At 39.6% G+C, this 17,781-nt stretch overlaps 1 protein-coding gene across 1 annotated transcript in view; it reads right to left on the reverse strand.

Annotated features, from left to right (window-relative positions):
- Window positions 1-520: 520 nt before the first annotated feature.
- LOC143027896 (uncharacterized) overlaps window positions 521-17,781 on the reverse strand; it is a 42,331-nt gene continuing 25,070 nt past the window's right edge. Inside the window, exons 5-7 of the mRNA XM_076189541.1 lie at window positions 1,168-1,259; window positions 846-870; window positions 521-642 (exon numbers count right to left, since the gene is read on the reverse strand). Of these exons, the coding sequence (XP_076045656.1) occupies window positions 521-642; window positions 846-870; window positions 1,168-1,259 (239 nt within the window). The remainder of the gene's footprint in view (window positions 643-845; window positions 871-1,167; window positions 1,260-17,781) is intronic.

The raw sequence follows: 17,781 nt of genomic DNA on the forward strand, positions 1-17,781 counted from the left end.
ATGGCTTCCCAAAGGAGGGACTGTCTGACGAAGAGGAAAAATAAGAGGAGGAGGAGGGAGGAGGAGGAGATGGAGGAGGAAGAGTGGAGATGTCTGCATGAGGTAATATCCATTTCAATTCCTTGAACATGATGTACATGAGGTGATTAGCCTACGCCATGAGGCGCTGAGTAGCTGTGGGCGAAGAAGTCACCTTTGCCCTATTGTGCGATTTAAGAACTGTTGGGGCAGGTAACAATTTTGTACTTTTAGATAGGTGACGTACTATTGTGACTTTGTCTAGAGGCCATTTTACACTAGGCTGGTTCTTGCCAACCATTGTGAGTTTATTTGAGTAGAAACGACTTCGGTTACAATCGTCTGGTTTTCGAAACTTCAAATGTCAAATTACCTTTGCGTCATATACCGAGAAACTGAATGGCAAACTAAGAGAGGTTAAACCTTTACAAAAGTTAGACATAACGATGAAATGTTCCTAGGGGAATCAAGAATACTTTAACCAAATTTGTCTTCTAGATATTCAAATGCACAGCAGTTGACGAGATTCGGCCCAATGTGAAGCAGCCTTATCTGCCAGCCTGATGGAGACACGTGTTTTGACTCTTGTCTTCCCTTGAGCTGAATAAAATCGCCTGGCGTCAACTAGAATAGAAATATAATGGGTTGAATGTAATTGGCAGTTTCCGACAAGTCTGCTCAATCTAAAGAAATATCATGTGAGAACGGAGCATTTATCAAATGCATGGTGAAGTTGTAACGAGCGAAACTTCGTACTAATATAGGCTTCGATCTCACTTGGCGTTTCTTTAGATAGATCAGGGGTTAAGTTGAAGTGACGATAATACCTTCATTCAGGTAACCATCTGTCATCTGGTTATAAAAACATAAGAATAAAGGAGACTGCAAGAGACCATAAGTCCTACACTAGGCAATTCCATGTCCATTACCACCTGCCATCCCTATCCATAAAGTTGCCTAAACTTTTCTTAAAACAATCGATAGTTTCAGGGCTCACTACATGGTTACTGAGTCTATCCCATTCGTTGACCACTCTATAGGTAAACCACTTCTTGCCTATTTCCTTCATAAAGCTAAAATTGTCCAATTGATATCCATTACTACGAGTCTTGCCTTGCTGTCTTAATTTGATGACCTTGTTTGCGTTACCCTGATGACCTGGTTTGGGTCACCCTGATGACCTTGTTTGTGTCTTGGTCGAGGGAGCTGCTTAAAGGAGAGCTCTATATGCCTGGAGCCACCTGTCGGAGGGTCAGAATCGTTTAGTATTCAAAATAAGTAAATCTATAAAGTTAATCTTTAATTCGTGTCACCTTTAGCAGAGCTGTTACGGATTCGTTTAAGTCGAACCTTTGGATAAGGACGGACAGATGTACCCTATTAAGGTGGCGGCATACTAGGCATTTCTCGCTAGCATACTACTCGCTTTAGCTACTTCTTTTGAGTAGGAACGACTTCGGTTACAATCTTTTGTATTTCAAATTTCCAAATGTCAAATTACTCCTGCGTCATATACCGAGAAGCTGAATGACGAACTAGGAGAAATTAAATCTATACAAATGTTAACACATTGTTGGGATGTTCTTACAAAATTCTAAAATATCGTAACCAAAGATGTTTCTAATCAAACGAAGTAGCAAAAGTAAGTAGCATGCTAGCTTAGTGTGCCGTCATCTCAAGATGGACTCTGGGGAGAAATGTCCTTCTGGCTTTCATATTCAAAAAATCGTTAATATTCTTGGGGGATTTTCTTTGAGTATCTGACCCCGACCAAGACTCTCTGAAGAGTCTTCAAGTTGAACGAATCCGATATGGTTGCAGAATAAGAACATGAGAATATAAGAATGAGAGAGATTGCAAGAGACCATAAGACCTACACTAGGCAGTTCCATATCCATTACCACTTGTCATTCCCAGTCATAAAGTTATTTAACCTTCTCTTAACCCATTCAACTCCGATGACAAGATGTCTTGTCATTTGGTCAAATAAAACAAAAAATCATAATAAAACAACAAAATGTTTGATGATCAAACAGCACCAGAAAAATATGACGTCATCAGTCCTCCGCGAGGAGGACTGATGACGTCATATTTTTCTGGTGCTGTTTGATCATCAAACATTTTGTTGTTTTATTATGATTTTTTGTTTTATTTGACCAAATGACAAGACATCTTGTCAATTGAGTTGAATGGGTTAAAGCAACCTATAGGTTCTGCGTTTGCTACATGGTTGCCAAGACTATTCCATTCGTGGGTAGAGAGGGAGACTCTAGGCTTTGGGGGATTGTGGCCCTCTTTGGGTCTCTTTGATGTCTTTGTTCTGGCTGATTACAGACGTTTGCGTCAGTTGTTTCAGCTAGTCATGGTTCCTCTCCAGTTAAAGCATTAAAACCACGGTTCAAGATTCACCGCCAATACTACGACCATCGCTGCCATCGTCATCACATACCACCACTAACATCATTACCACCACCATCACCACCACCCTCACATCATCATCATCATCATCATCATCATCATCATCATCATCATCATCATCATCATCATCATCATCATCATCATCATCATCATCATCATCATCATCATCATCGTCATCGTCATCGTCACCCTTACCATTACCATTACCATTACCATTACCATTACCATTACCATTACCATTACCATCACCATCACCATCACCATCACCATCACCATCACCATCACCATCACCATTACCAATCCCCTTTGAGCTTACTTTAGCCGCATCAACACGGCAACATACTTTGTACCTTCACTTAAAAAAAGTAAAACATCCAACCTTATCCTACTCGAAATATGGACTCCAACTTGAAAAGGGTCCGGGTCGACCGCGACTCCATTTAGGACCAAGATCGCTACCCTCAGGTCCGCCAGATCACCTATCCTTTAAAAAATAAAGAAAGAAAGAGAGAGAGAGAGAGAGAGAGAGAGAGAGAGAGAGAGAGAGAGAGAGAGAGAGAGAGAGAGAGAGAGAGAGAGATATAGATAGATAGAGAGAGAGAGAGAGAGAGAGAGAGAGAGAGAGAGAGAGAGAGAGAATGAGAGAGAGGAAGAGAGAGAGAAAAGGGGGGGCATAAGTGTGCGTCACCGTATTGAAAGGGGCTAATGCTCTCCTCACGACCGCTCGATGTAATCATCATCAACGTTGGCGAAGAATTTATTCTTGGTCAAGATGACGAAGTCCTTCGTGTAATTAGCCCACTTCAATTCGGTGACGCGCGCTCTCGTGTGTGTGTATAATATATATATATATATATATATATATATATATGTATACATATATGTATATGTATATGTATATTTATATATATATGTGTGTATATATATATACATATATATATATATATACATATATATTGGTACATTATGACAAGTTGAGCATAGAGCGAAACCGGTCAGGAATAAACTCAGTAACTCGGAACTAGACCCGTGACTTCTTTTTCCACCTTCATCAACATACATATATATATGTATATATATATATATGTATATATATATATATATATATATACATATATATATGTATATATATAATCACCAGTGACGGTGATGTCGATCAAATAATTCCGACTGTCGTACCCGGATTCGAACCGGGCTCGTGAAATCTCACTGCAATCGCCTTACCGACTGATGACCCTATAAAATTCTCCAACCTGGAAGTTATTCTACTTCCCGAGGAACCAATCGAATACTAACTGCCGTCCGTACTTTTTACTTTACACAGAACCAGGGTAACTTAGCTTGTGGTTAGGCTGGTGTGTTTCCTTGATGGACTCATCGTCGTTGTCATACTTGAATGGAATCACCAATGGCGGTGATGTTTATCAAATAATTTATATGTATATATATATATATATACATACATATAATATATATATACATATATAAAATATGTATATATATATTTCTATAGATATATATTTACTTATATATATATATATATATATATATATATATATATATATATATATGGACTTATCGTCGTTGTCATACTTGAATATTGTAAATTAGCAGCGCTTCTGTCATCTTTAGTCTTCTGGTGTCATTGTTTCTTTCAATGATGGCGGTGGTGCCTTCCATATGGTACGAGCATGGCCTAACACTTAAGAGACACCAAAGGGAAGGCACCACCGCCATCATTGAAAGAAACAATGACACCAGAGACTAAAGATGACAGAAGCGGTGCTAATTTACAATAAAAAATCCGCTATTAATACAGCAGCAACCTGAAACGTCGTTACCAACGAGAAGACAGAGGATGCACCCCGCGCGCTGATTGGCGGGCGGACGTTTGGGCACTCCGCTCTCCGCCGATATATACCGCCACACGATCAAACCGCGTCATTCTCTGTCAACAATTCAACCAGACAACACCTCCTGAAGATGGCTTATTAGAGCCGAAAGACGTCTAGAGGAAAACACCATGGACTTCAGTACTCTACTCAGAAATCTGCATCCAGACGACCGCACATTAGTGCGTAACATAGAAAAGATATTCTATAAACAGAATAATGCTATCTCAGCTGTTGACTTTAACAACGCATGCATTATTAACGGCCTACTTCCAAAATATATATATATATACATATATATATATATATATATATATATATTATTTTCTAATTATTATATATTGTTTGATTTCGTCGTAATTGTTTCAATCTATTTTACTTTACTTATTTCTCTCTGTTCTACTAGTATCTTAATTTCATTTTTACTCTGTTTTTCATATCTTTATTTTCTTTTATAATTTCTTGTTTTATCTTTTACTTGCTTTATTTCATCCTATGCTATTCATTTATTAATTTATTTTACTTATCACTTTATTCAATTGGTTTTATTTTCATTTAAGTTTATTTCTTGTTTTATTTTGCTTTATTTTATCATATATTATCTTCTTGTCGTGTCTTGTATTATCTTGTCTTATCTTTTTATTATCTTAGACTTAGCTTATTTAATTTTTTATTATCTTGTAATATCGTGTCTTATCTTGTATTACCTTATCTAGTCTTAACTTGTTTTAATTTGTCTTATCTTGTCTTATCTTGCCTTATCTTGTCATATCTTGTCATATCTTGTCATATGTTGTCATATCTTGTCATATATTGTCTTATATTGTCTTATTTTGTATTATCTTGTCTTATCTTGTCTTGTCTTGTCTTGTCTTGTCTTGTCTTGCCTTGTCTTGTCTTGTCTTGTCTTGTCTTGTCTTGTCTTGTCTTGTCTTGTCTTGTCTTGTCTTGTCTTGTCTTGTCTTGTCTTGTCTTGTCTTGTCTTGTCTTGTCTCGTCTCGTCTCGTCTCGTCTCGTCTCGTCTCGTCTCGTCTCGTCTCGTCTCGTCTCGTCTTGTCTTGTCTTGTCTTGTCTTGTCTTGTCTTGTCTTAGCTTAGTACAGCTTGTATTGTCTCATTATTATTTTTGGATCCTCTCAATACTGTTTTATTCTAGAGGATTTGAACTAAGAAATAAAAAGATTTCTCAGTCAATGAGGTTGGCTGTCCAGGGCTTGGAATCTGTAATTGCCACTTTGACAAATAAAATCTCCTGATAACTGATTCAATTTAACCTCGCGAATTCCTCCTATCAGACCAGGACAGTGCCCCTTACAGAGGACTTGCAGCAATGGATTTTATTTGGACACATTTAGATTTAAGAAGGAAATAGGCAAGAAGTGGTTTACCAATAGAATGGTTAATGAATGGAATAGGCTTAGTAACCACGTAGTGAGCGCTGAAACTATCGGTTGCTTTCAGAAAAGGATGGGGATGATAGGTGGTAATGGACATGGAACTGCCTAGTGTAGGCCCTAGGGTCTCTTGCAGTCTCCTTCATTATTTTGTTCTTTGTAGCGTAGGATTTAATGAGCCATGCCCTTGGTCCAACTCGACCTCCGCCGCAGGTGGCGACGCTCTAATCCGCTCGGCCAGTGAGCATTCTGATGATTAATCAGAATAAACTTTTAAGGGTTCCTCCGTATTGAATGGGTTACGAGTCTTAGTGTCGCTCTCCCTTACGTCACCAACACGACTTGAGTTAATTTTGTGTTAATCTTCATTTAACCTTGACTTAATATTGTGTTAATTTAATGTTAATCTTGAGGTATTTTTGTGTTAATCTTGAGGTATTTTTGTGTTAATCTTGTGGTAATCTTGTCTTAATCTTGATTTAATCTGGAGTTAAGTTGTGTTAATCTTGTGTTAATCATGAAAACCTTGCAATAAGTCTGAGTTGATTTTGTGTTAATGTTGAGTTAATCTTGTGTTAATCTTGAGTTACACTTGTATTAATCATGTGTTAATTTTGTGTCAACTTTGAGTTAATCTTGAGTTAATCTTGAATTATCTTGAGCTGATCTTGAGTTTTGCTTTAATCTTGTGTTAATCTTGAGTTAATCTTGAATGAATCTTGTATTAATCTTAAGGGTTAATTTGGAGTTAATCTTGTGTTGATATTATGTTAATCTTGCGCTAGTCTTGTGTTCACCTTGAATTAATCTTTAGTTAATTTTGTGTTAATCTTGAGTTAATCTTGTGTTAATCTTGTGTTAATTATCTGTTATTATTGAGGGTTAATTTTGTGTTAATCTTGAGAGTTAATCTTGTTCCGATATAACCCGTTCACTAACCCTGAAACGTCGAAGAGGTTAACTTCGGTTGAATAAAATCATCTGACGATAATTAAGTTAATCGAGATTCATTTGCCTAATTCTATTATATCTATGTATCTATTTATCTATTTATTTATTTATTTGCTTTTGATTGTTTTCATAAAAAATTCTTGTTTTTTATTTTACTTTATTTTAGTTTTATTCTATTTAATTTTGTTTTCTATTTTTTTCGTTTAGTTTTGTTTCGTTTTATATTATTTTATCGTCTTTTTTCATTCTAATTAATGTATTCTATTTTATTTTATTGTATTTCATTTTCACATTTTCTTATTCACAAGGTGTCATTGAACACACCATCATCACCATCATTACCGTCACCACCTTCATCATCATATCATCATCATCATCATCATCATCATCATCATCATCATCATCATCATCATCATCATCATCATCATCATCATCATCATCATCATCATCATCATCATCATCATCATCATCATCATAATCATTATCATTCTCGTAATCATCATCATCATCATCATCATTATCATTCTCATCATCATCATCATCATCATCATCATCATCATCATCATCATCATCATCATCATCATCATCATCATCATCATCATCATCATCATCATCATCATCATCATTATTCATCATCATCATCATCATCATCATCATCATCATCATCATCATCATCATCATCATCATCATCATCATCATCATCATCATCATCATCATCATCACCACCACCACCACCACCATCACCACCACCACCGCCGCCGCCATCATCACCACCACCACCACCTTTATTATTATCACATGTACAATGAAGCCATAATGAGCATTACGCTCTCCTTCTATTTATGTATTTTTTTATTTACTATATCTTATTCTAATTTATTTAATGTTCATTTATATTTTTTTCGTTTGCGTAATTTTTTTTTACTTTTGATGCATTTATCTATTTACGTATCTATTTTCTTGTTTATTTATTTATATATTTATTTATTTGTTTATTTACTTATTGGTTATATACATACATACACATACATACATACATACATACATACATACATACATACATACATACATACATACATACATACATACATACATACATATATATATATATATATATATATATATACATATATATATATATATATATATATATACACATATATGTGAATAATTTTATTTATTCATTTATTTATCTATTTATTTTTTTCGATTTGTAATATTTTATTCTTCTTCACAAACTTTTCCTAAAGACAAGTGCTCAGGTCGTTGCGTTGGGAATTCTAAGGTTGTCCTTCTTCTATTTTTTTTTTCCTTTTTTTTTCAAATGTGTGTCGCAAACTTTGTTACAGCCTTTATTGCAAGGTCATTTCTTGTAACTGTAAATTATATATATATATCATACAATCCATGACCGTCGCGCAGAGGATTCGAACCACCGCCTATAGAGACGAGAGAGACAACAGAGACCTCCTTTAACCACTCGACCACAGACGATCTAAAAGTGTACTAACTCGTAATCTAACTGATTACCGAGATTGGGGAGGTTGCTAACTGCCACCCATATAACCCCCATTTTTTACAGTACACCTAATCGCACCAGTGGGAATGGTAAGGACTAGATCGAATCCCCCTCACGCTTCGCCATCGTAACTATTCGAATAATTCGCTAGTGGACAGCGACATCAATCATACAATCCATGACCGTCGCGCAGAGGATTCGAACCACCGCCTATAGACACAAGAGAGTCCACAGCACCCGCCTTTAACCACTCGACCACAGACGATCTAAAAGTGTACTAACTCGTAATCTAACTGATTACCGAGATTGGGGAGGTTGCTAACTGCCACCCATATAACCCCCATTTTTTACAGTACACCTAATCGCACCAGTGGGAATGGTAAGGACTAGATCGAATCCCCCTCACGCTTCGCCATCGTAACTATTCGAATAATTCGCTAGTGGACAGCGACATCAATCATACAATCCATGACCGTCGCGCAGAGGATTCGAACCACCGCCTATAGACACAAGAGAGTCCACAGCACCCGCCTTTAACCACTCGACCACAGACGATCTAAAAGTGTACTAACTCGTAATCTAACTGATTACCGAGATTGGGGAGGTTGCTAACTGCCACCCATATAACCCCCATTTTTTACAGTACACCTAATCGCACCAGTGGGAATGGTAAGGACTAGATCGAATCCCCCTCACGCTTCGCCATCGTAACTATTCGAATAATTCGCTAGTGGACAGCGACATCAGTTAGATTACGAGTTAGTACACTTTTAGATCGTCTGTGGTCGAGTGGTTAAAGGCGGGTGCTGTGGACTCTCTTGTGTCTATAGGCGGTGGTTCGAATCCTCTGCGCGACGGTCATGGATTGTATGATTGATGTCGCTGTCCACTAGCGAATTATTCGAATAGTTACGATGGCGAAGCGTGAGGGGGATTCGATCTAGTCCTTACCATTCCCACTGGTGCGATTAGGTGTACTGTAAAAAATGGGGGTTATATGGGTGGCAGTTAGCAACCTCCCCAATCTCGGTAATCAGTTAGATTACGAGTTAGTACACTTTTAGATCGTCTGTGGTCGAGTGGTTAAAGGCGGGTGCTGTGGACTCTCTTGTGTCTATAGGCGGTGGTTCGAATCCTCTGCGCGACGGTCATGGATTGTATGATTGATGTCGCTGTCCACTAGCGAATTATTCGAATAGTTACGATGGCGAAGCGTGAGGGGGATTCGATCTAGTCCTTACCATTCCCACTGGTGCGATTAGGTGTACTGTAAAAAATGGGGGTTATATGGGTGGCAGTTAGCAACCTCCCCAATCTCGGTAATCAGTTAGATTACGAGTTAGTACACTTTTAGATCGTCTGTGGTCGAGTGGTTAAAGGCGGGTGCTGTGGACTCTCTTGTGTCTATAGGCGGTGGTTCGAATCCTCTGCGCGACGGTCATGGATTGTATGATTGATGTCGCTGTCCACTAGCGAATTATTCGAATATATATATATAATTGTTGAGACATTCTGACAGGTTGATGTAAGCGGAATAGGAAACACAGGAGTCTTAGTCTTGAGTTTATTCCTGACTAGTTTCGCAGGTATATTCATATTCCTTTGAAAAAGCATACCTGCGAAACTAGTCAGAATAAACTCAAGACTAAGACTCCTGTGTTTCCTATTCCGCTTACATCATATATATATATATATATATATATATATATATATATATATATATATATATATACATATATATACATATATATATATATATATACATATATATATATGTACATATACATATTCATATATATGTATGTACATATATATATGTATAATATATATATATGTATATATACATACATATATATGTATGTATATATATAATATTATATATATATATATATATATATATATATATATATATATATATATGTAACATACAGATGTTCTAGAAACTTGCGTCAAACACCCCTGAGGCTCAGTCACACAGAACTAACGGCTTCGGCCGCAGTTAAGCGTCTGTCAACGTAAGCCTCCTACTTCTTAATTATGGTTTAAGGAATAATTTAAAGTAAAATCGACAATAAAATTTTGCTAGTCTTCATGGTCGAGAATCGGATTAAGTAAAAATTTCGGAAGAAAAACCAATATTTCGAGAAGAAAAAGCAAAATTTCGTGAAAGAAAAAACAATATTTCAAGAATTAAAAGCCAGATATAGATAAACAGCAAGTTTTCGAGAAGAAAAAGCAGAATATAAAAGAAAGAAAAGCAAATTTTCGAGAAGAAAAAGCAGCATTTCGAGAAGAAAAGCAAAAATTTCAAAAATAAAGAGAAAACGACAACAGCAGAAATTCTAGAAAAAAAACTTCAAGAGAAATATCAATGTTTCGAAAAAAAAAAAAAAAAAGAGAAGAAAATATCGAAAAAAATATTGGAGAAAAAGCAATTCTTTTTTTTAAAGAAATAGGATCGTATCATTAAACCTCCCCAAATTACAGGATGCCACGCACCTGAACTTTGGAGTGGGCAATTAGCAATTATGAGGTGTGAACTGTACATCATAATTTGTATACATTGCACAGAAATAGACTGCAAAGGGTCAAACACTTCCAATACGTTGACGCCATTTATTCATTCTATCATGGCTAAAGACAAACGATTATTTACAGCTGTGGGACTCTGATACCAGCCTGAGGGGGGTCTCGATCCCCTGATCCTCCTTTCAGAAAGGGGGGAACCTCGTGAGTTACCTAAAATCGAGTATTTGTTCCTAGAAACTAATGAATAAAATACGTCGCCGTGTTGAAGGAATGAGTTGAATTATTACGGAATAATTTAGAATATTTAAAGGAAAGGTACCCCCGCCCAAAATCCTAGTGGCTTTTGACCCCCTTCCCCCGTGGAAAATGGCGGGGGGAGGGAGAGGGGCGTTAGGGGCAGGAGTCCACGAAAGAATAAAACCGTCAGACAGCAGATGAAATAAACGATCAAATTTATTTATTTATCTTTTTCAATGCGGCGATGAACCTTTATTTGTTAGGTCAGCAAGAGGTTGAAGTCGACTTGGGTCACGGAGGGAGTGGGTGAGCGGGTGAGATGTGGTGGATGAAATCCACCAACAAGGGAGTAGATTTGAATGGATCAATTGTCTTTAATTTGTGAGACATACTCCTAAGGCAGCGTTTCCCAACTTTTTTCCGACCATAGCATCCCCTGTTGTCATGTCTAAGCAGTCCAGCACCCCTATCCTATTATTAGAAAGATAAAAGAAAGTGAAGTGTACTGCTTGATGATTTATTTTCTTGATTCCTTAGAATTGAAACAAATTGACAATATTATTTGTGTGAAGATATAAGAACACCCTAGAAAGATAATATAGCATGGAAAAAGTCAAATATGCACAACTAGGTAATCAATGATACATATATCAATGTGATTTTAGTGTGCATTACTTCCCAGCACCCCCTATAATTGATTTCAGCACCCCAGGTTGGGAGACGCTGTCCTATGGGAACAAGACAATACTTTCCGAAGGGGAGCTGGAGGTGGTTGGAGTCTTACTCAGAGCTCGTATGACCGATCTATGGGTAATGCTGTGACCTTACACGCACACACACACCCAACTCCCCGCCCACGAGAGCTGGAGTAACGACTCGCAGCGCAGCGATACTGAAATTATTTCAGCCCAGAGCGGGATTCAAACTCGGACCGCTTTGTATATATATATATATATATATATATATATATATATATATATATGTATATACATATACATATATATTTATATATATGTATATATATATATATATACATATATATATACATAGCTAACGTTACTCCCATATTCAAAAAAGGTGACAAAAAGAAACCAAATAACTATAGGCCTATTAGTTTGACTTCGATCGTAGGAAAAATAATGGAAACTATCATCAGAGATGCTATCGAATATCATTTAGAAAGTAACCGTTTGATAAATGATAGCCAACATGGTTTCAGACGGAAACGTTCTTGCGTGACTAACTTACTCGAATTCTACAACACAGTTGTCTCGAATTATGACAAAAGAAACAATATAGATTTAATATATCTAGACTTTGCAAAAGCTTTTGATACCGTCCCACACGAAAGACTACTTACTAAATTAGCTTTGCATGGAATAAGTGGTAGCCTATTAGGTTGGACTAGTAATTGGTTGAAAGGTCGAAAACAGAGAGTTGTTTTAAATGGAAAAACTTCTGGATGGAAAAGTGTTGCAAGTGGAGTTCCTCAGGGTTCCGTTCTTGGGCCACTTCTATTCATAGTATGTATAAATGATATAGACCATGGACTAAAATCTACTGTTTCCAAATTTGCTGATGATACAAAACTGTGCGGAATGGCAAATGATCACTCAAACCAATTAGATATTCAAGAAGATTTAGATAAATTACAGCAATGGTCTGAAAAGTGGCTAATGAAATTTAACACAAGTAAATGCAAGGTAATGCACATAGGTAAAAATAACAGCAAGTACGATTACAAGTTATTTGGAAATTCGTTAACAAAAGTGGATAGTGAAAAAGATCTCGGCGTAATTATCAGTAACGACCTCAAATCATCCAAGCAGTGTATTTCAGCCTCTGAGAAAGCAAATAAGATTCTGGGATTGATTGCGCGATCTTTTGATTTCAAAAGTCCATCACTCATTAACAAGCTATATAAATCGTTAGTTCGTCCACATTTGGAATATGCTGTTTCCGTATGGTCACCGAATCTCATTAAAGACATTGACAGACTGGAAAAAGTACAACGGCGAGCCACAAAACTGATTCCAAATATCAAAAATAAATCATACGAAAATCGACTTAAGCACATGAATCTGTTTTCCCTAAAAAAGCGTAGACTCAGAGGTGACTTGATACAGGTCTTTAAGATTTTAAAGGGAATTGACAACATCAAAAGTGACAAAATTTTCACATTGAATGAGAATCAGACAAGAAACAATGGTCTCAAACTGTCCGGAAATAGATTCAATTTGGAAGTAGGTAGAAACAACTTTGCCAACCGTGTAGTTAATGAATGGAATAAACTTCCTGCACAGGTAGTGCAATGTAGTTCAGTTCGAAGCTTTAAGAATCATTTAGATAAATACCTAAGTAAGATGCTGTAATTATTATAATTTATGTTATATTATTTGTTTTTGTTTTGTTATAATTTGTCTGTCTGATTTTCATTTATTATTAGTTATATGTCAATTTATTATCATTTACTATTTACCTGTTTGTTTTGTTATTCAACTATACCAATGCATTTATTTATGTATTTTAATTGTTATTTACATTGTTATAGTTTTAATTTATTATTAATGATTTTTTTTTTTTTGCATCCGACCTAGATATGGATCAAAAGGTCTCCTGTCGGCATGCTTGCCTTTGTAATCCTTGTAATATTTATATATATATATATATATATATATATATATATATATATTTATATATATATATATACATATATATATATATATATCTTTATATGTATATATACATATATATGTATATATATATATACATATATATATATATATATATATTCTTCGTCAGACCCAATACAATGTGCAGTGGTCGGGATACAAAGATGACCCATCATCCACGAGGAGCTAAGATGAGAGGGAGGAAAGGGTGGTGGATGGGAGTGGGATGGGTGGGGGTGGAATGGTTGGGGTTGGGTACGTGCCTTCTGATTTGGCTACCTCCCTTATAAGGGGGAAAATTCCTTGGTATATAGATTTTTTTAACAATAGAGTACTACGAAAGGAAGTGGAGTAGGTGGAGGTGGAGAAGGAAATGTAAGGAGGGAATGGAATGACACAATGGCCCGTGGCATTGTGGTTACCTCTATTCCAAAAAGATGACACACTTAAAGATGGCGGCACACTAGGCTAGCATGCTACTTGCTTTTGTTATTTCGTTTAAATAGAAATTACTTTGGTTACAATATTCTAGACTTCCGTAAGAACATCTCAACAATGTGTCTAACATTGGTATTCTAGGTTTAACTTCTCTTAGTTCGTCCTTCAGGTTCTTACTCTATGACGCAAAAAGAATAATTTGACATTTGGAAATTTGAAAAACAAAAGATCGTAACCGAAGTCGTTTCTACTCAAACGAAGTAGCAAAAGCAAGTAGCATGTTAGCGAGAAATGCCGAGTGTGCCGCTACTAACGACATATAGTCTTTCCTTGGTCTACAGTATAAGTAAACAAACAAATAAATAAATGAATAAATGAATTAATAGATTAACGAATTCTAAGTGTTCAAGATTATAACTAATGATAAAGAAAACATGTTAATGAATGAATAAATAAATAGATGCATTTGCAAATAAACAATAAAAACTAATAAGTGGGCAGTTAGAATAAATGTTGATAAAGTAAATGAAAAGTTGAGACTGTTGAGACCCAATTAATAAGTCTTAACAGCTTCATTAAGTCACTGATACAATTAAACCTTTGATTTTGGTTTCAGGGAGTTAAGGAGGTTTAGGGGCGGGTTTAGGGGGAAACAAGATCGATGGTCTGATGTTGCTCATCACTGGCTCACTACCACGTGCCTCCTTTGCTTCCTCCTCTTCCACTTCCTCTCTCCCATCCTCTTCTTCATCTTCTTCCTCTCCCTCCTTCTCCTCTTCCTCTTCCCTTTTCCCTTTCTCTTCTTCTTCTTCTTCTTCTTCTTCTTCTTCTTTTTCTTTATTCTCCCTCTTCTCCTGATCCTCTCCCTCATTCTCTCCTTCCTCTCCCTCCTTCTCTTCTTCCTCCTCCCTACTTCCCTTCTTCCTCTCCCTCCTTCTCCTCTTCCTCTTCCATTTTCCCTTTCTCTTCTTCTTCTTCTTCTTCTTTTTCTTCATCCTCCCTCTTCTCCTGATCCTCTCCCTCATTCTCTCCTTCCTCTCCCTCCTTCTCTTCTTCCTCCTCCCTACTTCCCTTCTTCCTCTCCCTCCTTCCCTTCTTCCTATCCCTCCTTCCCTCCTTTTCCTCTTCCTCATCTACTTTCCCTTTCTCTTCTTCTCCTTCATTTTCTTCCTCTTCTTCACCCCCATTCTTCTCCTGTTCCTCTCCCTCCTTCTCTCCTTCCTCTCCCTCCTTCTCTTCTTTCTCCTCCCTACTTCCCTTCTTCCTCTCCATCATTCCCTTCTTCCACTTCTTCCTTCCTTTCTTCCTCTCCATCCTCCCTTTCTTCTTCCTTTTCTTCTTACTCTTCCTTTTCCCTTTCTCATTCCTTCTTCTTCGTGTCCTCTTTCTCCCCCTTCTTCCCTCCTTCTCCCCCTCTTACCTCCTTCTCCCCTTCATCCCTCCTCCCCTTTCTCCCCTCCTTTTTCCCCTTCTTTTTTCCTTCTCCCCTTCTTCCCTCCTTCTCCCCCTTTTTCCCTCCTTCTCCCCTTTCTACCCTCCTCCCCTTTCTTCCCTCCTTCTCCCTCTTCTTCTCTCCTCCCCTTCTTCCCTCCTTCGCCCATTCTTTCCTCCTTCTCCCTTTGTTCCCTTCTTCCCTCCTTCTCTCCCTTCTTCCCTCCATCTCCCCTTCTTCCCTTCTTCCCTCTTTCTCCCTTTTTTCTCCTCTTCTCCCTTCCTCCCTCCTTCCCTCCTTCTCCCCTTTCTTCCCCCCTCCTTCCACTTTCTTCCCTCCTCCTTCCCCCTTCTTCCTTCCCTCTCCCCCTTCTTCCCTCCTTCTCCCCCTTCTTCCCTCTTTCTCTTCCCTTTCTTCCTTCCTCCTCCCTTCCCACTCTCCCATACATTATCTTTCTTCTCTCTGTCCACCTTACCTTTCCCTCCACTTCCCTTTTCCCTCCCCTTTTCCTTTCTATACCTTTCCCCTTTCCCTATCCTTCCCTTTCTTGACTCGTTTCCTCTCTCCTCCTTTCCCCTCCCAGTCTCTCTCTCTCTTTTCTCTCCCACTCTCTCCCATCCTCTCCTCTCCCGCCCATTCATCTCCCCTCCCCTCGTCCTCTACCCTGCCCCTCCCACCCTCACCTCTTCTACTCTCACACCCTCTCCCCTTCCACCCTCCCACCCTCTGTAATCCCACCCTTTCCAATCCCATCCTCCCCAATTCCACGCTCCTATCCTCCCACTCTCTCCCCTCTCACCCTCTTCCCTCCCACCCTCTTTCCTCTTCCCTCCCATCCTTCCACCCTACCACCCTCTCCCCTCCCACTCTCCCACCTCTTCCCTCCCACTCTTCCACCCTCTTCCCTCCCACTTCCCACCCACTCCCCTCCCACCATCTCCCTTCCCACTATCTCTCCCCCTCCCACACTCTCTCCCTTCCAACTCTCTCCCCTTCCACCCTCATTTCCCTCCCAAGGTCTCTCCTTTCCCACCCTCTATCCCCTCCCACTCTCTCCTCTCCCACTCTATCCCCTCCCACCCTCTCTCCCATCCTCTCCCCTCCCACCCTTTCTCCTCCCACCCTCTCCCCAGCCACCCTCCCACCCTCTCATTCCTCTCCCCTCCCTCTTTCTTCCCTCCCACCCTCTCCCCTTCTACTTTCTTACCTCCCACCCTTTCCTCCCCATCCATTATCTTTTCTCCCACCCTCTCCTCTCCCTATCTCTCTCTCCTCCTACCCTCTCCCCTCCCAACCTCTCTACCCCCCACCTTTTTTACCCTTTCACCCTCTCCTCTCTCACCCACTCCACTGCCACCCTCTCCTCTCCCAGCCTTTCCTCTCCCACCCTCCTACCCTCTCCCCTTTCAGTATCTTCCTTCCCAGCCTCCCAACCTTCCATCCTCTCCTTTCCCAAACTCTCCTCTTTCACCCTCCTACCCTCTCCCTTCCCATTATCTCCCCTCCCAGTGTCTCACCTTCAACCCTCTCCCCTCTCACCCTGCCACCCTCTCCCCTCTCCCCCTCTCCCCCTCCCACCCTCTTTCTTCTCCCCTCCCACTCTGCCGCTCTCCAACTCTCTTACCCTCCCTCTCCCACTCTCCCCTCTCACGCCCCCACCACCACCACCACCACCACCACCATCTACTGGACCCTTCCCAGTACCTCCTGCCCCATTCTCCGTTGGCACACATGCGGAACTGTACCAAGGTGGCAATTAGCTTGTCACTTGTCACTCCGGGTGGGGGAGGAGGAGGAGGAGGAGGAGGACGAGGAGGAGAAAGATGAGGGGAGGAGGAGGAGAAAGATGATGAGGAGGTGAGGAGGAGGAGAAGGAGAAAGGAGGAGGTGGAGGGGGAAGAGGGGAGGAGGAAGAAGGGGAGGATGAAGAGGAAGAGGAGATTGAGGAGATAAGGAAGAGGAGGAGAAGGAGGTGAGGAGGCGGAGGAGAAAGCGAGGAAGAGGGGAGAAGGGGGAGAAAGAGGTGGAGGTGAGAAAGAGGAGGAGGGGGGAGAAGGAGGAGGAGAAGGTGAGGAGGAGGAGGAGGAGGAGGAGGAGGAGGAGGAGGAGGTGGAGGAGCAGGAGGAGGAGGAGGAGGAGGAGGAGGAGGAGGAGGAGGTGGCGGCGGCGGCGGCGGCTCTTGCAGCGGGTGAGAGATTGTGGCTCGGCTGCGGTTGGGTAATGCGGGAACGGGTAGGCAGGGAAGAAGGGAAGAAGGAAGGGAGGGAGGGCAAGTCGAAGGG

The sequence above is a fragment of the Oratosquilla oratoria genome, chromosome 9, assembly GCF_046742065.1.
Source record: "Oratosquilla oratoria isolate Oo_2021 chromosome 9, ASM4674206v1, whole genome shotgun sequence".
Lineage (NCBI taxonomy): Eukaryota > Metazoa > Arthropoda > Malacostraca > Stomatopoda > Squillidae > Oratosquilla > Oratosquilla oratoria.